The sequence below is a fragment of the Microtus pennsylvanicus genome, chromosome 15 (genome assembly GCF_037038515.1).
Source record: "Microtus pennsylvanicus isolate mMicPen1 chromosome 15, mMicPen1.hap1, whole genome shotgun sequence".
Taxonomy (NCBI): Eukaryota; Metazoa; Chordata; class Mammalia; order Rodentia; family Cricetidae; genus Microtus; species Microtus pennsylvanicus.
The window spans coordinates 24,713,471-24,735,438 of NC_134593.1; the positions used below are offsets into that span (position 1 = coordinate 24,713,471).

Genomic DNA, 21,968 nt, shown 5'->3' on the forward strand with positions numbered 1-21,968 from the left:
TTGTGAAAATAAAAATAACCCTATTATAAAATCAGTAAACACTACTGTAAAAAGTGTTTTCAGGATACAGTTGAGAAATATAAAGAAATAAGAATCCTCTGTAATCAGTAACCAACACTTTGATATCCTGGAGTGCAGTGGACCGGCAGACTCTGTGTGAGTCTCCTAAAGTGTGAATCAGTCAAGAGATTCAGCCTGGGGGACAGAAGTACACAAGACCAAGACGAATGTTTGCAGCTCTCCTGTGGAAACCAAGTCCAGGGTTGGTGGCAGCAGGTGTGACTTCCTTTTTATGTTCCCTATAGAAGGAGGGGGGGGGGGCTTTTAGAGACAGGATTTCTCTGTGTAGCCATGGTTGTCCTGGAACTTGCTCTGTAGACCAGGGTGGCCTTGAACTCAGAGATCCACCTGTCTGTGCCTCCCAAGTGCTGGGATTAAAGGCATATGCCACCATCATCTTGTTTAAGCCTGTCTTTTTTAAGTAATGTTTTTTATTCTTTGAGACTATCATACAGTGTTATACTCAAATTCTTTCTCCTTCCAGATCATTCTAAATAAGCCTGTTGTTTTTAATTTTTTATTTGCCAGTAGAACCCTGTAGTAATAATTAATTACTCTAAAAATGAAAAACAAAAACAGCAGGAAACATTTTTGAAGCAGAGATGGACGTCTTTAAAGGGTATTTTAATATAAGTTAGAGACACTCAAGGAAGAGTCTCAAGTCTTTCTTATGTGAATTTTTATATAAGAATGTGTGTGTGTGTGTGTGTGTGTGTGTGTGCGTGTGCATGCATGTGCATGCTTGTGTGCCTACATGCTACTGCTCACACGTGAGCCAGGGAACAACATCCAGAAGTCAGTTCCCCTCCTGGTATGTAGGTTCTGGAGATCTAACTCAAGTCATCAGACTTGGTAGCAGGCGTCTTTACCTGATCAGCCATCTTGCCTACTGTTTGTTTGAGCCTGGGCCTCAGTCACAGCAGTCTGCTTCAGCTGAGTGCATGACTTACAGGCACAGACCTCCATGCCTGCTCTTTTTCCTTCTTTATAGACAAACCAACAACGAAAGCTGGCTCATGTTAAAGAGGAGTGGTCAGGAGGCAGACGAGAGGGTGCCTGGTGGATGATGCTGCGGTGCCATCTTCAAGTGTTTCGTTGGGGTTTTTGTTTTGTTTTGTTGGTTGTTTTGCTTTTTGCTCAAATAGCAAGGATTTGCTCAGAGATCATTTCTGTGTCACAGAAATAAAGTATTGTACCTGTGAAAAGTGGTAGAAGTGGGTTCCTCAGCCCACAGGCTGCATCCTTTGAAGCTGTGAGTTCTGTCTTCCTTACCGTAGAAACCACGGTGCTCACATGGCAAAAAGAAACGGGAAGAGTCGCCGTCCTCTTGGGGAAGAAGCAGCCAGCAGTCAGTCATGCATTTTTAGTGTGCTTAAGTTTGGAAAGCTTTAGCATTGACCACATTTGGATATTTTTTTCTCCACAAATTAAGATAGTTTATTGAATGAAGCATTGTCTTCTAGGTTATATCAGTGAGACAAGTGGGAGGGGGAAAGTGGAAATAAAGAGGTGTGTAGGATGGGGGATTATTTAAGAGCCAGAGATGGGGGAGTAGGTACTTTGCTTTCTTTTACATCAACAGTCACATAAATAGGTCTGTGAACTTTTCTCATCTGCTCTAACTGCTTCTTCGCATGTATCACTTGCTGGTGCCAGGCAGCCTACAATCCTCAGCCAACCCTGACCTCTCGTACTTCCCTCGGCCATAATTGTGCACTGTGAGCGCTTTCACCCTCTTCTGAGCTTCCATTGGCCAGGGCCTTGCTTTATACAACTTCCTCCTGCATTTGGACCTGCTTTCTTGGAACCTCAAGCACGGGACTAGGGTCCAGGGAGTGAGAGCCCTGGGTGTCAGTTACTCAGCTCTGTGTGGTGCCTACTCACCCTCCAGCCTGAAAGTGCCTTTCCTGTGAGTGCCGCAGACTTTACGCACATGCTGCAGACTTTCTAGACAAGTGGAAAATTAGCCCTCTTTTCTTACCCACCTGTGTAGTTTGACTGTGAACATGATTGGCACATTTAACGACATTCCTACAAGATAGAATCAAGCTAAAAAGTGGAGGAAAAAAAAATAAAAGATTAACAAATAAGTTGCTATATATTTAAAGAAATCTCTGGCTATTAGAGGGTCTGGCCCCCAAAAAATCTTAGTAGGGGTAGTACTAGCTACAGATTCAGTGCATTTGGCACAGTGGCTCAGGATGGTGAGAATCAGGCAAGGGCTCCTAAAAGAGGATGCCCTCCCCCTTTCCCAGCTACAGCAAGAATCCAGTGCATCCTTGTTAGGGCGTAGAGCGTCTCCTCGTGAACTGCTCTTCCTGAGGGCCGTGACTGGGGCATTGTTGGAGAGGAGAAAAGCTTATTAGGCCCTGCTGAACTAAGTTCCTCTTTTAAAAAAGTAGGCATAAGAAACGTAGTTCCTCCCCGCATGTTCATTGTGTAAGTACATCGATAGAATAATAAAAAGCAGCATCTTCGTGTTAAAAGACAGCTGAGAAATGAGTTAGTTAAATCTCACTTGTCCACTGAGAAATTTGAAACCTAAAGATTTTCAGCTTCTACTCAGGGTAACACCACTTTAGAGACTCCCAGGTCACACACAATACTGGATCTGTGATACACAGCCCAGCAATAAAAACTGACTTGATTTTTTTTAAAGCCAAAAATAATATCTCACTTTGGAAGATAGTTTAGAAAGCTAAACATGGATTTATCAATCACCCAACAATCCTTACCTATTTCCCGTAGAGGCATCATATGAAGACGTGTGCTGCTTCCGAAACTTGTAGGTCAACATGTCCAGCTGCTTTATTCATCATCACACAAAATGTGTAGACTTTTCTCCACCACGGTGTACTTAAGTGCAAGCCAGATATCCATCACTCTGAATTCGTAAGCTGACTTCCATACAGTCAGAAGGGGTGAGCTGAGTCAGCAGTACTGTGGAGATGTGTAGGGGTTCCAGTTGTTGCCCTGCATTCTGGCCAGCACTGGGTCTTTTAAATGTTGCCCTTTCTAATACCGGTGCAATGGTTTCTTTCTAAGGATTACTGTTTATTTACGGCGGTGTCATCTTCAGTGAATGCCTGTTCAAATATTTGTTTGTACTTTTGTGTTGTCTGTACCTTGGTAAGTTGTAAGAGGTGGGTGGTTAATTGGTTCAGGGTCTTGGTGAAGCCCAGATTGGCATAAAACACTATTGTAGCCGACGCCTTTGAACTTGGGGTCCTCCCATCTCAATCTCGCCAGTGCTTAGATTGCAGGGGCCACCACACCAAACAAAGAATTTAGTTTTGGGGGTTTTGTTGTTGTTTTCTTTTTTGGTTAGCATGTATTAAGTATACATGATGGATTCATCATGACATTTTCATACATATACACAACATATTTCAATCAGATTAATCTGTTTCCTCTGTTTTGTCCCCTCCTACTTCACTAAGCCACTTCTTCCTAACTTCCCAACCCAGCATCTTTACACACTCAAAGTAAGACTTTTTTTAGGGCATCCTCTGTTTGAAAGACTTTGATCCTTTGGTCACCAAAAGCAGAGAATGGACTCTGCGTTGGCTCAGTGTCTGACTCTAGAGCTCACTGCACTAGGTTCAAGTTCTGCCCAGCTTCCTACTGCTTTGGGACCGTCTGGACACTTCTTCACTGTATATTAGGAAACTGTTTCCCACTCAGAACATTATAAGGAGGATTGAAGGGATTAAATGTAAAATATTTGCAGGGCGTCTGCTACCTAACAAGCACTCGGTCATAATAACTGCATACCAAACAAAACTTTCAGCAAGACTAGGAGAAAAGAGACCATGTGATTCTTTGTGCTTCATTCATTTTCAAGTGACCAACTTCCCCAAAGCCAGGTAGCATTCTGGAAGACTTTTGTGAGGTTATCTTGGGGATGAGGAGGTAAAGCTACCTGGTTGGTCAGTTTGAAAGCATTGTATTTGCTGACACTGAAGGTCCTAATGGGATTTAATCTTGTTAGTAGATATAATATTCCAAGCACGTGTTTTAAAACTAGTAACAAAGACCTCCTGGGGTTACAACAAAAGGACTACCGGTTCACTTACTTACTCTTTGAGCCGTTGAGGGACGTTGTCTTATGAGGATTTGGACCAGTGCTTTGAGAGCAAAGAATGTCTGGTTTGGATGTTCTCATATGCGGTGCAGACATTCAAGCCAAGAAATCCGTATGGAAATTGTTCTCAAAACAGTGACCTGCCCTGGCCCATTCTTACTGAACTCCTGTAGATAAAGCTCCACCAATTGAACTCACTATCAAAATGCTAAGACAGTAAGAAGTCTTTCTCAAGTTAGAACCAGCATACATTGCAGGATTCCCAGGAATTTCAGACAGTCATGCGCACAGAGGAGACGCTGAAACTAATGTTAATGTTAGTTGTGGATGGATCAAACCTAAAAAGACTGAAAGACCATGATGTACACAGAAGGAAGGGTGTAGAAGTGAGACAGTGGTCACTGAGAAGGACATTTACAGCCCAAGGGGGGGGGGGTGTGAACATTATCAGTTTAGCTCATTGGTTAACAGCTGATTTGATAACACTAAAATTAACAGAAGAAATCTGAGGAAAAGACAAAGTGTGCTGTATGGAAATGAAAATGAAAACGGTTGAGTTGTGAGGGACATGGGTAAAATGAAATGTTGCAGCGTGTGTTCTACTAATAGGTGTTCCCGAAAGAGAAGTACAAAGAACGAGATGGATGCAGTACTCACAGGGAGAGTGACTGACAGTCTTATTTTGTTTTGATTCCAAATAGTCATAAAAGTCTTGAATCTTTTTGTATTTTAAAATCGTAAACCAGTAAGACTGCCTAGTCTTTGGAGATTTGCAAGTGTTAAAGGCACTAGTAAGTGCGGCTAGAAGCAGGTTCCCCACCACCACCTTTTAATACTGCTGTAACCAGGGCAACTAGGAATGAGTGCAACAGGTGCGCCGTCCACTCCCTCGGTTCTTGAAGTTCTGCCATAGACGAGGGAACTTAGTCCTCAGGAAATCACACATTAAGAATGAGCTTGAGCGAGATTGGAGTTGAGGTAATCTGCTAGACAAAACCCCAGCCTTACATAATTTGATCAGACTGCCTCAACACTAAAACCACTTAGCAAATAGTTGGCCATTCTTGGTCAGGGTCGTTTAATTGCCTTTAGATAGCTGCTGCAGTTCTAGGGATGTTTTTGGTGAGACTGTAGGCTCTAGATGGTGTAATGTATGGGCAGAACAAATCTGAGTTGTTAGCAGCAATGTAAATAGGCACAACATGTTATGGAAAGCATTTTGGCAGCAGATTTTAAGAGCCATAAAATGCTCATACTTTTTGACCTACTTAAAACCACTTCTGAGAATGCAGAAAAGAAGCAGTCCAATATGGGAACAATCCTCCAACACTATGTCTGTAATTAGTGCTGTGCAGACCGTTGTGTTCAATAGAAGGGAATAACTGCCTGATGAGCAATGAGATACTTGCTTAGCCAATGAACATGAAGTGTGTGTGACCGAGACAAGGAAAACAGTCATCATGAGTTTTAAAAGCAGCACCCAAATTTTATAATAAATTACACCTTTTTAAATTTTAATTTATTTTGTGTGTGTAGGTGTTTGCGTACATGCATATCTGTATAACGTGCATACAGTGCTCTCAGAGGCCAGAAGAGGGTGTCCAGTCCCCTGGAGCTATGGATGACTGTGAGCTGTCATGTGGGTGCTGGGAATGGAACCTGAGCAGACAGTTTTCTTAACCATTTAGCCATACCTCCCACCCATGCACAAAATTTACATCTTTTACATAAAGTAAAAGGAAATACTCATAAGTAGACTGGTATGATGTTAATACTTCTCTTTCCTCTATCTTTGAAGATTTTTGTATCATAGGTATATTTCTATTTTCAAAATTGAAATCTCTTGCTGACTTGGGTTTTTGTGGCTTGATATTAAAATCCTTTCTATAGGTTAGCTGCACTGTGTTGCTCCTCACGCCTCTGCCCCCAGGTGCTGGCATTGCAGGCAGGCGCCACTATTCTTGCTTGCTTTCTTAATGAGAGTCATGACTCGTGTGTGATAGAATCCAGAAGCAGTTTCAGTTTGCATTTCCCGGATAGCTGAATATATCAAAGACTCTTTCAAATGTGTATTGGTCATTGTATTTCTTTTTTTTTTGCCATCTCTGTTCAATTTATTAACCTATTGATCAGTTAAATTATCTGGTGTTTAATTTTTGCTGTTCCATATAGACTGCTGATGTGAATCCCCTGTCTGATATATAGTCTACAACAGTTTCCTCTTCCGGAAAAGCCACCTTTTATAGGTGGAGAAACCCAAACCTCAAACATAATTTGAGGACTTACTCCAGCTTCAATGTGCACCTTAGGTGCAGATAGGTCAGTAGGGATCTGTCAGCCCATAGGTGTTTAAGTACATGGTCGCATCATTGGAATCCTCTACTTTGGACAACTGTGACCTATCACAAATTGTTAGGATCTGAAACTTTTAAATATTTATTTATTTATTATGTATACAATATTCTGTCTGTATGCCTGAAGGCCAGAAGAGAGCGCCAGACCTCTTTACAGATGGTTGTGAGCCACCATGTGGTTGCTGGGAATTGAACTCAGGACCTTTGGAAGAGCAGGCAATGCTCTTAACCACTGAGCCATCTCTCCAGCCCCCAGGATCTGAAACTTTTGAGCATTTTGCAAGTAGCGAGAATTCAACAAGAAAAAAGGATATCACATAGAAGGGTAGCCACGCCCACACACTGTCCTTACAGGAGAAGATGACGTCAGATAGGAAGTTAGCTGAGCTCACACTCTATGGAAGATGTCACATAGAAGGCTAGCCACGCCCACGCCCACACACTGCCCTTCTGGGAGATGATGATGTCACATAAAAGGCTAGGTGAAGCCGCACACTCTCCTGGGAGATGATGACATTGTGTAGAAGATAGCTGAGCTCACACTCTGTCCTTCTGGGAGAAGATGATATCAAACTGTCCTTCTGGAAGAAGATGACATCACATAGAAGGCTGGCTGAGCTCACACACTGTCCTTCTGGGAGAAGATGACATCACATAGAAGACTAGCTGAGCTCACACACTGCCCTTCTGGGAGAAGATGACATCACATAGAAGGCTGGCTGAGCTCACACACTGTCCTTCTGGGAGAAGATAATGTCACATAGAAAGTTAGCTGAGCTCACACCCTGTCCTTCTGGGAGAAAATGACGTCACATAGAAGGCTAGCTGAGCTCACACACTGTCCTTCTGGGAGAAAATGATGTCACGTAGAAGGCTAGCTGAGCTCACACACTGTCCTTCTGGGAGAAAATGACGTCACATAGAAGACTAGCTGAGCTCACACACTGCCCTTCTGGGAGAAGATGATGTCACATAGAAAGTTAGCTGAGCTCACACCCTGTCCTTCTGGGAGAAAATGACGTCACATAGAAGACTAGCTGAGCTCACACACTGCCCTTCTGGGAGAAGATGACATCACATAGAAGGCTGGCTGAGCTCACACACTGTCCTTCTGGGAGAAGATGACGTCACATAGAAGGCTGGCTGAGCTCACACCCTGTCCTTCTGGGAGAAGATGACGTCACATAGAAGGCTGGCTGAGCTCACACACTGTCCTTCTGGGAGAAGATGACGTCACATAGAAGACTCGCTGAGCTCACACTGTCCTTCTGGAAGAAGATGACGTCACATAAAAGGCTGGCTGAGCTCACACACTGTTCTTATTAGAGAAGATGATGTCACATAGAAAGCTAGCTGAGTCACAAACTATTCTTACGGGAGAAGATGACTGCTTTTGCTTGCTTCACTTCCTAGGCTGTTTCTGTAACTTACTGGGTTTTTTTTTTCTTTTTCAGTATTGCCTGTCAGGGCATCCAACTTTACCTTGCAATGTGCTTAAATTCAAATCTACCACTATTATGTTGGACTGCGGACTGGACATGACTTCTACCCTCAATTTCCTTCCTTTGCCTCTTGTTCAAAGGTATGTGCTGATGCATTCTGAGATAAAATGAGCTTCAGTTCCTGAAAAATGGTGTCCATTAGTATGAACATTACTTGTACCTTGTGTTGTCTCATGCATTTGCTTTGTCCCCTTAAAACTTCTGTCCAAATAATTTCCTTCGGTTGTGTTGGTGGAAAGTGCTCTATTGATTTATTGACTGACTCTTTTATTCTAACTTCTTCTGGGCCTCTGTAAAATGTTTCTGAAACTGCTCAGTGCAACTGAGGTCATGTATATTTCATCTGTCTTCTTAATTCATGTAAGAGGTAATAAATGACTAACTGATGAGCTCCAGAATTGAGTTTTAGGATCATTTAACTGCCTTTTCAAGGGGTTGACAGAGTAAATGCTGACATTTCTTTTCTGTGCATTGTTTTCGTGTTAGTCATTTTAGGTTGTGTGTGTGTGTGTGTGTGTGTGTGTGTGTGTGTGTGTGTGTGTGTGTGTGCGTGCGTGCGTGTGCGTGCGTATCTCCCAAGTCCTTGTCTTAAGTCACCTAGTTTGCCTTGGCTCTACATGCAGCATTGGGGACACTAAACTAAGATTTTGAGAAGCTGGTTTCTCCATTTGTTTCTACTTAGACAGGGCAGTTTGTAAGAAAAGTGACTTTTAGAATAAATATGCTCACAGTAGCAAAAAAAGATGATAACCATGTATCAGAGATGAGATGGAAAAGCTATCTGAAATGAATTTAAGGGCTTAAAAGAATAGCGAACTGAGTAAACCATCTCATTCATCTCAGTCTTTCCTGAAGACAGCACCGACTACAGTGATTATTCACAACGATAACCCCGTGAACCATCCAGAAAAATTATAATCTGCCATTGATCTTTTTCTGAGATAAAGGATAGAACAAAGAGCCATGAGGACAAGGTCACAGATAATTTCAGATTACATTTTATGCAAAGTTGATGGGATTCACTTATAACAACACTCAGCACTGTAGAATATAGGTATTATCCAAGGCTGGGGGAAGGTGGAGTTTACATAGCTGGGAGGTTACTTCTTATTTATAGAGCTGGATACTGTTGTCTTTTTTCCCCATAAAGAACAGAATATTCATTGTTTTGATGTTTATTAAAAATCTGCCCTATGTGGTACCAGGGATACTGATATCACAAAACTGATTTTGTACCCTCAAAGAGCATGGAGTCTTTCAGCAGAGAAAGCCAGTGCATAGCTGGAGACGGCCTGCACTTGAAGAAGCACCTAGTTCTGTGACAGATACTGTCTTTAGATACAATGAAGGCTTCTAAAGAGGACCGGCCTGCTCTGTGGGCTCTTGGATTCCCTTGACTACCAAAACCAGAATTGGTCAGACAGTACCAGCTTCATGTTGTCCTTCCTGCTCGTTCTCTTTAGGACCTGGAGGAGGGAAATCCTCTTCTGACTTTTTTTCCTTATTCTCACTTCAGAGGGAAATAATACTGGAATGGCCAGCAGTCCGTGGAGTTCTTCCTAAAAAGTGTACTAGGGACTAGGGAGATGGCTCACTGAGTAAAGCACTTGCTGTCCAACTCTGAGGACTGGGATTCGTATCTCTAGCACCCACATCAAAGCCAGGCAGGCGTGGCCACTTGCTTTTCATCTTGTTTCTGGGGAGACAGAGTAGGGGACTCCCTAGGGCAGCATGGCCAGCTAGACTAGCTGAATCAGTGAGCTCTGGGCTAGTAAGTGAAGTGGAAAGGGATCAAAGACGATATCAGCCTCTGGCCTCCACACACGTGAATGCATGGTACACTACACAAATACATGTGTTTTTTCTTTTTTAAAAAAAAAAGTGCCTCTTGTCATTCAAGCCAGAGACTTAGGGCTACATTTGCCTAGAATAAGTACATCCATCCTCCCTCCCTCCCTTGTCCCCTTACCTGCTTTGTCTTTGTAGCTCTGACTATTGCATTACTTCTTAAATACATAGTTATTACCTTTCTTTTCCACTGAAGATGTTTTATAAGAACGGGAATTTTGTGTTTTTTTTTCTGCATTCCCAGCACTTAGACCAATTATTGGCCTGTAATAGCAACTCAGTAAATATTTGGCTTTATGAGTAAATCACTCTCCTCCTTGGAGCCCATCCCGCCTTACCTTCTCAGAGTCTTCATTATTAAAGTGTCATTGTTAAATTATTGCATCTTTGCTTTAGTGCAAACTCGGGGCAGGGGTGGGCATGTCTGTGTCTGTGTAGTGCTGGGGATCAAACTTGGGGCTTTGTAAATGCTAGTCAAGCACTCCTTCCTGAGACCAGACAGGCCTTGAACTCATAACTCTCCTGTCTCTACCTCCCAGTGCTAGGAATTGCTGGTGGCTGACTTTTCATCTTTAGTCCTTATCTCTATACTTGTTAGTATTTCTCCATTTCACCAATTCAGCTTTCATTATAAAGTACTTTAAAACAAAAACAAGGAGAATTTGTGATTCGGCATCCTGTGTTGATCACACGCTGTATTCAGTTGTCTGGTTTTGAGTCTCCTTCAATCTGGAAGAGTTTCTCAATCTGTCAGTTTTAATGACCTTGACATTTTAGACATACAGGCCAGTTATTTTATATAGTCTTTTAATGTGGGTGTATTTGATGTTACTCATACTGGTTGGGACTATTGTCCTCTTATAAGAAGGCATAGATTCCCTCCTCCCAGAATCATCCTGTAGACGTACAAGCCAGGGCTTGTCTAGCACTTGTCTAAGCTCTCAGTCTGTGTTTCTCTCACTGCTCTTACTGTACCGTCAGCTCTTCACCCTCTCCGGTCCTCTCTTTCTCCTGGCCGGCACAGCAGAAAGTCCCCTCTCAGATCATCTAAGGTGGCAGTATCTGTGCTAGAAGGATGTGCAGATGACACTAGCCGGATGAGGGCCGGGAGATCATGTGGGGCTCGGTGTAGCTGCCAGCATGGTGGAAATGCCTGCTCGTTCCCTGTGCTCTCCACACCTAGCCCCCGGTGTTTCAGACCTCAGTTTAGCTCTATGCCCAGGGAAGTCTTTTGTTGCTGGCTAGACTGGTCCTTGTTAGGCATCTTCTGTGGTACTTGGTACTACTGTGGCACCTCATCCTCTGAGCAGCTTGTCTCTGGTTGTTTGTGTGGGTGTGTAATGTCTTGCCTGCCTTTGGGGGAGGACCCGCCTAGGTGCTTGACATAAAGATCCTAAGTGACTGGGTGAAAGCCTTGGCTTCTACAGCACTGGACCAAACGCTGATGCCCTTTCCTATCTTCTAGGCTTTGATCAGAGTAGAGTAATGAGCTATTAATAAATATTTTCGATAAATATGTGAATATACCATGCCTGTTTTGATATTATCTCTAAATTTAAAAGTGTAAAAAATTTCATACTAGAAAATTATAAATGTACTTTTAAAAATTGCCTATCATATTCAACTTGCCTTTTCTAGGTAAATGTTATATAAGGCTTTAGGGTATTTCCTTATGGAACTAATTTGCATATTTTCCAAAATAAACAATTATTAGAAAAACAGATCTTGTATATATGATTTCTTGACAAAAAAAATTAATGCTATCCTTTGTGTTAAAAACTGGTTCTAAAATAGTTAAATGCAATAATAATATGTTCTCCAATCATCATTTTCTAGTATTTTCTCCAAAATTGCTGACATTTTTCAGGTCTCTAGTATATAAAACTAAGTCAGATTACTAGAAATAAATGGTTGCTTGATTTTTAATTTGTTATTATGTGAGTACGGGGTGTGTGTGTGTGTATGTGTGTGTATACCTTCACACAGCACATGTGGAAGTCAGGAAACACCTTTCAGAACTTGGTTCCCTCCTTCTACCATGAAATCTGGGATTTAAACTCAGGTTTCAGGTTTGCTTGGCAAGTGCTTTTAATGCAAAGCCCTCTTGCTGGCTCGTACATGTCTGTTTGGTTGTTTTTATTCAGCCTTCTTAATGTACATGAAATTAATCTCAGCTTCTAGAAACCATTCACCAGGATAGAGAGTCACTTTATAACTCTTAGGGAAAGTGGCTTCATTTTCCATAATCGGAAACTTAAGCCATGGGTGCCAAGTGCCCAGCTTCTTAAATTGTATATGGGTGCCCTATTCAATTGACTGTGAAGACTGCAGTAGATTTGGCAACAGCAGGTTTCTGAATGTACAGTGACCAAGAGTTAATTCAAAGTCAGATGAATCCAGGAGCTTCTGCCTGCGCTCACCTGTGCTGTGTCACGTGCCTACACTGCAGCCGGGCCTCATGTTCTGCGGTGCCAGTACACAGTGCCTCAGTCATCTCCAGGTGACTGATGTCATGAACTGCAATGCTTTATTGTACATACATGATTTTCCATTCTTATAATGGTTTAATTACAAACAGCGAAGACAGTTTTCCTGCCATTGCTGTGTGTAAGTAACAGATTAGCACATTAGTATAAAGTTAGTAAAGCTGGATGTATCTTTAGATTGTATTGTGTTAGAATGTTTGATTTTAAAAATTGCTATTTATGAACCAGTAGGATGGCTCAGAGGATAAAGGTACTTGCTACCAAAGCTGATGCCTTGGATTTGATCTCAAGACCCTCTTCAGGGGAAGAGAGAACCCACTTCTGAAAGTTATTCTTTGACCACACAAATGCCATAATACATAAACAACCCCTGGCACACACACAAAATAAACAACAATTTAAAATTTTATGTTGCTGTTTGAATTGCTGACTTGAATTTCATAAATTGTTAGATGAATTCTGGCTTGCAGTTAGGATAGAATGCCCAACAACTGCTGAAATGACCCTACTTCTGTCATTTTTAAAAATCATATATTCTTGTGCAATGTATTCTTAACATTGATGATTATAATATCAAAATTTTTATAAACTTGGAAAAATGTTGAAGATGTCTAATTCCTGCAGAAAAGATTCACTGATGTCTGTAAGGTTAAAATGAGCATATCTATCTCATTAGTATGCAGACTTACTCTAAGATTTATTCATTTACTTTTAGTGTGGTATGTGTGCATGAGTTTGTATTATGTCCAGGTACCCTCAGAGGCCAGTAGAGGACACTAGATAACCTGAAAATGTAGTTACAGGTGGTTTTGAGAAGCCCAGTGTGGGTGCTAGGAAACAAACGCGGGTCCTGTAAGAGCAATACTCACTGAACTTCCGAGCTGTCTCTCCAGCCCCTGTGTGCTTATTTTATAGACCTGTATACGCAGGATCACAGAAAGATGTCTTGGGTAAAAGGATATCACAGGTAGAGTTCAAGGTGATGTAATCCACTTGTCAGCACTGAAGTCACAGCCCAGCACCGAACCTACATCTGCTTTCTCAGTCTATGAAGGCACCCATTCTGCCTCCACTCGCGGTGGGTGTTGAACACAAACAAGATAAAGCCAAGGTCGTTAGTGAGTGGAAGTTCTAAATGCTCTCAGTATTTCATATGCACTCTTCCCTTTCCTGCATAAACTCCTGTACTTTCCCCAGTTCTGTGCTAAACTGCCCTTTTCCCACATAACCACCCTTTGTTTTGGTTTTGGTGGTGCTAGGGAGTAAACCCGGGGTCGTGCACTTGAAAGACAACATTCTCTTACCCAGTGATATTCCCAGCCCTGGGTATTTTTGAGATCGCATCTCACTGCGCAGGCTAGGCTGACCTCTGAGTCCCTATGCCACAGCTTCCTGAGTGCTGTGATCACAGGCACATCCCATGATACCCAGCTGTTTTATTCTGTTCAGACAGGATTTCACTGTGTAGTCTAGGCTGTTCTTAAAGTTGAGGTCCTCATGCTTCGTCTTCACAGTTGCTGGGGTGATAGGCAAGGACCACCATAGCCTGCTCTAAGATGGATTCTTAGGCTTAGTACACCATGGTTAGTTCTCATCTTCTCTGTTATTTTGGGTAGGAACCACTGCTGGTAACTGTTCACTGTGTTTAATTGTATGGTGAATGTTAAATCATCATGATTTCACCGAAGGCTATAATGTATTTAGGATAATTCAATTTTTGTTTTGCAGTCCCAGGCTGTCTAATCTTCCTGGCTGGTCTCTAAAAGATGGAAATGCTTTTTTGGACAAGGTAAGACTAAAATGCAAACTGCAGCCTGCCTGAACACAGTGAAAAGCTGTCCTGTCCTGCTGGAGCCGTGCTGACGACTCGGGACTCACTGTGTTTTCATGTGTGTTCTGTTCCAAACCCTGCGATTCATGTTAAGATCTCTCATACTTGGTAATTACTGTCTCTGAGTAACTTTAGAGACTCTGTGTTTGGCCTCAGGTCACATTTGTGTCTGTGACAATCTTAAATACTTTGCAAATTTATCACCAAAGGAAGAAAACTGTCTGCAGTTGTAATTAGGGTCTCAAAGGTGATGCTTATCAGCGTTTGGTCAGCTTATTAAATGAGCTCCCAATGCTTAAAAAAATTAAAACTGTGACATAGGCAGCAGTAGAAGATTAAAACATGCAGAGCATCTCTACTCCACTCCGTGGTCCTCTAAATCATCCATCCTCGCCTGAGCTTCAAAATTAAAAAGCTGAATGAGAAAGATCTTTCCCATGATTCATCTGAGTGAGACAGTTACCGCTTATAATGGACACTGCTGCAGACGCGTGGGCTTTCTTCAGAATTAATTCCTGTAGCTGCACCCCAAACTCTAGGGCAACCCCGATGCCTGATTTGAAACTAGATTTCCCTCATAGCTGACTATGAAACGGTGTGACATTCAGGAGCCTGTGCTGACCATAAATCATTATCCCCGAGAAAGGCTCCAGAGCATTGCCAGTGAAATGACTTGCATGTGTACGTGGGAGTGTTTCATTACAAGGGAGTGGTGAGTGAGAGAGAGCAACATTGGGAGTGTTCGGAATGACAATGAGCCTCCAGCGGGCCTTTATCAGGATGTGCCCGGCTGGTGCCGCAGCACTCTGAAGAGGTAGATCACAGTGCCCTCTTAAGGTCATACAATTGAAACTGAAACCACCCTTGGTGTGGCTCATTTTTTGTCTTCCAAATTTTACTTTTTTATTGCTTCTTTGGGAGTTTCACATCATGCACCCTAATTCCATTCACCTCATGGTCCCCCCATAACCTCTCCTCACCCTCAAAGCACCCCACACACAAAAGAAGATTTTTAAAAATCAAAACAAAGCAAGCAAACAGAAACAACAAAACAAACAAAAAGACCTCTTTGCTTCCTTCTTTCCTGCCTCTCTAACACCTCCGTTTTAGCCTCATCTTGGAGGAGCTGGGAATTCCCCCATTAAACATAATTAATTGCTCATTTGTTTTTAGCTAGCTGTTTTATTGTAATTAAGGATTGTTCATCTCTCTCTTTTTTTTTTTTTTTTGGCTCATCTTCTTGGTAGTTAAACAGTACTCACAAGAACTCGTTGAGGGGGAAGAAGTGTTTAAGACCCCAATAAAGACTTTAAAATTCCTAAGGATAGTAACATAGTTGACGCCCTGTCTCAATGCAGAGTAATTCAGATTGAGGCAAATTTAGATACATCTGTGTGGATATGTAGAAATATCTGTTGGGTGACTTGTGAAAGCATGGTAGAACTAAAGTTATGTATTTCACTTTCCAAAGAGAGCGAAGTTCGCTGTCAAGTCCTAACTGGTTTGATTGTAAAATCATAGGTGTGTGCTTGATGATCCAGAAACTCCACCAGTGGCTTTCCAGGGGGCACGGCAGGCAACCTATCAGTGGCCAGCCCGCGTCTCCAGCCTTTCCAGTCCCCTGTGCTCTGGCATAGTTTCAGCCACTCTTATCTGTGTGACCTGGTCTGGGAGTTTTTCCTGGTGCTGCTCCAACATGGGAACTGGCAGGTTGAGGTTCTAGAATCTACTCTCATTTCTCAGTAGACTCAGGACAGTTTGATTCGCTTCTGAGTGGCCACATGGGAGTGAACAGAGCTGCTGCAGTGGAATGTGGCGCATGCATGTCCATCTCCAGACACCATGCCTTCTGTTTGCCACCCTCCCCTGCAGGGAACCGCTGCCAGAAAACCGGCACCCTGTCCAAGCTACTGCTCTCAGAATCTTTTCTCACAGCCAGCCTTTGGGAGACCCCAGACTCGGTGTGCTTGTAATTTGGGGCAGTATCCTTTGAGGTAGGAAGTTATAGGGTCCCATTTTTAAGACATAAGCTTTCTTCTTTTGAATAAATATGTTTGGTTTGTGCTCCTTAGTAAGTCCACACTCTGTGAAGCAGACAGTAAGTACGTGCATTGTGGTGGTGGCAGCTTTGATCCCTGCCCCCCACTCTCACTCCTCCCTCCTTACTAGACCCCTTGCCTTCAGCTCTTGATAGGTGGAAGAAAGGCTCCTAAGTAATCTCTCTGGGACTGGACTGCTAACCTGACATAGCAGAATCCCCAGAGATCCTTGTCATGAAAACAAGGTCCATGACTCCCTCTCCAGTTTCTGGTCTCTTAGATATTAGATAGGGCCCAGGGAGCTTTGATTTGGTAACTAGTTCTTGGAAATCACTGGATTACAAATGATAGCAGAGCATGCATTCTCCGTAACTTCTTAAAGAGACATCGGGGAATGTGCATTCAAACCCTCAGTCTGCCACCAAGATGCGCTTCCACCCTCAGTCGGGCTCCTAGCCAGCCTGAGCCTAAAGAGGGAATAGTTTGTCCAAAAATAACCTCCCACCCTCCAAGTTAGGTGTGGAGGTTGAATTTTTTTGGTACTGTGTCTATTAAGTGTCTCTTAGTATTTTTCCTCCCCATCTCTTTTAGGAGCTAAAAGAATGCTCAGGTCATGTGTTTGTGGATTCTGTGCCTGAATTCTGCCTACCGGAGGTAAGATGAAAGCGATTCTTGTTGGAAGCAAAGCATCCTGTAATCAGCACTGAAGTCAGGCACACATAGTTAAGGGTCATGACCCTGAGCCCTCCCTCACGAGTTACTGCATTTGTCACTTAAGAATCGGTGGGGCGATTCCCCATCTGTTCCATATCCCAGGTGCTGCATTTATTTCGGCAGAACACAGGTGGCACTGACTGTCTGTCGCAACCTTGACTTGATGGTCAAGAATGTGGGGCATGTGGATTAGTGCCCCAGAGTGCGGAACTTCTCAGTAGGACACTTAGATTTCACAGTGCATCTTTGGTTGTGCTATTCTATAAGTAGAGTTCAAAAGCCATAGATCAGTTTTCAAGCAAGATTATGTGACTTAAAAGGTAATCATCATTGTTTTTAGGTAGAACCATATTGCTGTTAGGACTTGGAGAAAATATGAATGTGGTAGAAACAGGAGAGGCACCAACTCTAGACCAATCACAGACCCATGGCACTCCTTTGACTATCTGTTTCCCTCCGACCTACTCTGTGTCGTGGGTGATGCAGTGCAGCACAGTCAGCAGCCACTGCATGACTGTGACCCTGTCTGCAGTGTAGACAACCAAATGCTTGTACACAACACTTTTAAAGGTAAATTATCTTTTATCCCACTAAAAGTATGTAAGTAAATATGTGACTGTCAGTGCATAAATGTGCATAAATTTAATATTAAATTATTGGGGGGAATGTTCATGTAATCATGTATCTTAGATACATAAATTAAGAATGAGGTTTTTTTTCCTACTTTCCTCAGCAAATTTTTCCATGATTCTGGGCTCTGTGGGCTGACTTTTCTATTTTATTTATTTATTTTTAATTAATTTATTTATTTTGTATAAAGTTTTCTGTCTGCATGCCAGAAGAGGGAACCAGATCTCAGTACAGATGGTTGTGAGCCACCATGTGGTTGCTGGGAATTGAACTCAGGACCTCTGGAAGAGCAGCCAGTGCTCTTAACCTCTGAGCCATCTCTCTAGCCTGATTGGTCTATTCTAAAGAGAACAGTCAAGTTCCCTTTTGTGTCCTTCCATGTGAGGAGAGGGGTCTGCTTTTGAGTTTCACTGTCGCTTTAACAATCACTCCTATGGTTTTCCTCTGTATTTGTCCCTCTGCTGCTCTGTCTTAATTTCCTTTTTTGAAAGTGGTTCTAGAAGTAGCAGGGAGTAGAACCACCTCCACCATAAGGATGTTGTCTTGCAAGTACAGGGCAGAGTGTGGTGTTAAGGCTAATAGATGTGGGATGTCGCATAGGTTTGTTGTTTCCATGTGCTGTACAGATAGTGTGGCATTACTCCTGAGGAGATGGGGACAAGCCTCTGTTCACCTCAGATAGATAACCAATAATAAACCAAGGAAAGAAAGCCATCAAAGTGCAACTTGGCAAAACAATGAATTTTACTGCTATTACTTTAAGGAATACGCCTGGGGTTACAGGAAAGAAATGGCTCAAAGACAGTTACTTTGCTAAAATCCCACCCCGGCATGGATGATGGCTCACAAAAGATAGAAACCTGGAGCGTACTGCACAACTTATAAGTAGCGGAACAAGTCCAGGAGTGTCTCTTCTAGAGAGCTCGGTTTGTTTAAGCCTCTTTCAGGCAGCTCTGCTAGTCTGAGTGTGTTCTCGGCAGCCCTTCCTGCTTATATATACTTGAGGAAGAGGAAGCTTGGGGAATCAGGTCAGTTTTAGGGCCTTCCTGGAACCTTTGGGTTGTTTACTTGTTGGATTTTAATGAACTCCTCTGCCGGATGGAAGGCTTGACCTCCCTCGACAACACTCTGCGTCTCATCTGAGATGGAATATTTGTCTTAGAGAAACCGCTGCACAGCACCATGGATGCCATTGTCCTGGCAGTGAGAAACTCTTGTCCTTTACACACATGCTGGTGACGCTGGCAGCTTTGTTGTCCTAGAAAATATCCACATCCCAGATGGCTCACTGCTTCTTAGCGTTTGCTCGTGTCATCAGTACCTTTGTTACTTCTCTGAGCAACAGCCCCACAACCCGTTCTCCCACCTCACACACTGCGGTGGCCCTGCTGTGCTCATCTGGGGTCTATCACATGCACATGGCTGGGGTTAACTCCTCTCGAACAAAGAGTTGCCAGCGGTGAGCTGCAGGGGCTCACTTTTCCCACAGTCCCTGCTTGAGTCCGTCCTGCCCTCCACTAGTGTGCAGAGGCTTGTTGGGTGGGAAGGCAGAGGAGTTCTTGGAAAAGCACACAGGGTGCTACCACGCAGGGTGCTACCATGCAGGGTGCTGTCACAGGAGGGGTACATAAAAAGCCCCCTTGGAAGCCGGGCGGTGGTGGCATACACCTTTAATCCCAGCACTCTGGAGGCAGAGGCAGGCGGATCTCTGTGAGTTCAAGGCCAGCCTGGTCTACAAAGCCAGTTCTAGGACAGATTCCAAAGCTACACAGAGAAACCCTGTCTAGGAAAGAAAAAAAGAAGCCCCGTTGGAGTTCTAAGAAGTGACCGCCATTCTCTTGTTTTCTCCTCTATGAATACGGTGGTCAAGCATTGAAAAGTCAAAAAGTTAAAAAACAATAATGAAAAAATACTGTTGTCTTTCTCTTTGACTACTTACTAAACTTGTAAGATCAGAGTGATCCTGGTGAGCCAGCCACATTCTCGCAGCTAGCCGTCCTCCCCCGCTGTCTGCTGTCCCTATCAGGACACATCTGCCGTGAGAGAAGGGTGCTGTTGCGGGAAAGGCCTCATTATTCCGAAGAACCAAAACTCCTACTCTGCACTCTGACAGCATCATTTGTCAGTCGCGTCCTGCTGATCTGTGTGCCCGGCACAGACACCCATCACCCCTCCCTCTCTCTTCAGACCGAGCTAATAGACCTGTCTACAGTCGATGTGATTCTCATCTCTAACTATCACTGCATGATGGCGCTGCCATACATCACCGAGCACACGGGATTCACGGGCACAGTGTATGCCACAGAACCCACCATGCAGATCGGCAGGTGAGAGCGGTGTGGCTGCCAAGCTCCTTCAGCGGCCGCTGTTGAGTGGGTTATCAAGAGGGTTTGGATTTCTTGCCCAGGATCAGGGAAGAGTAGGCTGCTCTCCAGACACACGAATGCTCACTGGAGATCCCTGGAGACCGGTGCCCCTGCAGCCCCAGTCTTTCTTTTAGCATAACTGAGAGGAGTGTTCCTAGGCAACTCCTCTGTAGATGATGCTAGATAGGACAGAGACCTAGGAAGATGCTGCAGAGATCCAGAGCAAAGAGCTTCAGAGCAGGGGAACTTGGCATATTTAAATGAAGAAAGAGAAACTGTACTGCTTTGCTTTGAAAATATCCCCTTTTCTTGATTTACTATGGGCTATTAATAGAGGCAGCTTGTAGAAAGCAAGGAAAGAAGAGTAATTAAGCAGTTAAGTTGTCCTTCCCTGGTGACAGAGTGAAATATAGCGCTCTGAGGATTTAAGACTAGGCAGTCCTGCGCCTGGAGAGAGAACTCAGCAGTTAGAAGGCTTCCTGGTCCTGGAGAAGACCTAGGCTCAGTTCCCAGCACCCACATCAGGCAGTTTACAACCACCTATGACTTCTGTTCCAGGGATATCTTGCTCCTGGCTCCACGGGCCCCTGCGAGCAGCCATGCATATGTAGGCATGCACACTCATATATATGTGTACACGTTAAGAAAATAAAGAAACTTTTTAGATGATTTATCTGTTCAGTGTTTTGCCTGTGTGTATATCTCTGAACCACTCCTGTGCTTGGTTCCTGTAGAGGTCAGTAGGAGGTATCAGATCCCCTAGAACTGAAGTTTCAGATAGTTGTGAACCACCGTTTGGGTGCTGGGAACTGAACCTAAGTCCTATACAGAAGCAACAAGTGTCCTAAACCCTTGGGCCATCTCTCCAGCTACGAAAATAAATAAATCTTAAAAAATAAAACTTACAGTCAGGCCATGGTGTGGGCACACACCTTTAATCTCAGCACAAGCAGAGGCAGGTGGATCTCTGTGAGTTCAAGGCCAGCCTGGTCTATAAGAGCTAGTTCCAGGACAGGCTCCAAAGCAACACAGAGAAACCCTGTTTAAAAAAAAAAACAAAAAAAAAAAAACAAGCAAACAAACTGAATTAAAATCTTTATTATAATCTTTAGTCAACCAAAAAGGTCATGCTTCTCTAAGCCTTCACAGTATAGGTGACTGCTGCAAGTTATCATAGAATCAGTTGCTGAGAGAAAAGGAAAAAAACATGTAAGGAAAATTATTACTGGGGTAATAAAAATCCATAATGTATTGCTTTGAAATAACCAAGTAAGTTAAAACTTTTAGAATCCAATATTCAGGTTGGAGGAGTGCTATAAGCTGTTAGGTTGTCTTACAACTGTCCAGTAGGATGAACTAGTGATGAGAAGTGAAACAGTCTTCAATGTGAAAATATCACCTGCAGTGCATACAAAAACAGTGAGGGATTCCAGGGACCAGAGAGGGCCATTATAGGAAAACAAGGCAGCAGTGTAGTGAGAGAAAGAGCTGCGAGTATTAGGCTGTAGGCTGAGAAGGGTGGTGCTTAAGGATGGGTTCTGTGGGGCATCCCAGAGCACTAATGAGCCTGGGGCTCAGAGCTTGCCAACACTCCCCCTGGAGACAGAAGTAGTTAGGGAAACAGATGAACGCCACACCACCTGTTTGAGTTTCTATTGCCATTAACTTTGTATATTGCTGTTGTCTATGCATTTGTACAGAGAGGCTATTACCAGTGTGGGTTGGCTGTATTAGAGCATGAACTAGATTCAGATGTTGAAAATGTATTTCTAGGTGGGTGAAAAAGTGAGTATATGGTGGGGGGCAGGGGGGGTCAGTCTCATTCTGTTGCCTAAAACTCATGGCAGTTCTCCTGCCTCAGCATCACAAAGCTGGAATGACAGACGTGAGCTGCCATGCTCAGCTCTATCTCTAGCTTTTTGATTATCTCTGGTTTTCAAGTATCCATTCAGCCCAGGGCCCACTGGGTGCGGCACTCCTTGGACTCCCTTGCCTGTATTCGGTGTGCCACCTCGGGGTGTCAGAGGTCTGTCCCGCTGCTAATCTTTGGGCAG

General features: G+C 43.4%; 1 protein-coding gene across 3 annotated transcripts in view; it reads left to right on the top strand.

Annotated features, from left to right (window-relative positions):
- Ints9 (integrator complex subunit 9) overlaps nucleotides 1–21,968 on the top strand; it is an 80,383-nt gene that overhangs the window by 16,733 nt on the left and 41,682 nt on the right. For all 3 annotated transcript variants that reach the window (XM_075949431.1, XM_075949434.1, XM_075949433.1), the window contains 4 exons: nucleotides 7,953–8,080; nucleotides 14,063–14,123; nucleotides 16,796–16,858; nucleotides 19,736–19,875. In XM_075949431.1, the coding sequence (XP_075805546.1) occupies nucleotides 7,953–8,080; nucleotides 14,063–14,123; nucleotides 16,796–16,858; nucleotides 19,736–19,875 (392 nt within the window). The remainder of the gene's footprint in view (nucleotides 1–7,952; nucleotides 8,081–14,062; nucleotides 14,124–16,795; nucleotides 16,859–19,735; nucleotides 19,876–21,968) is intronic.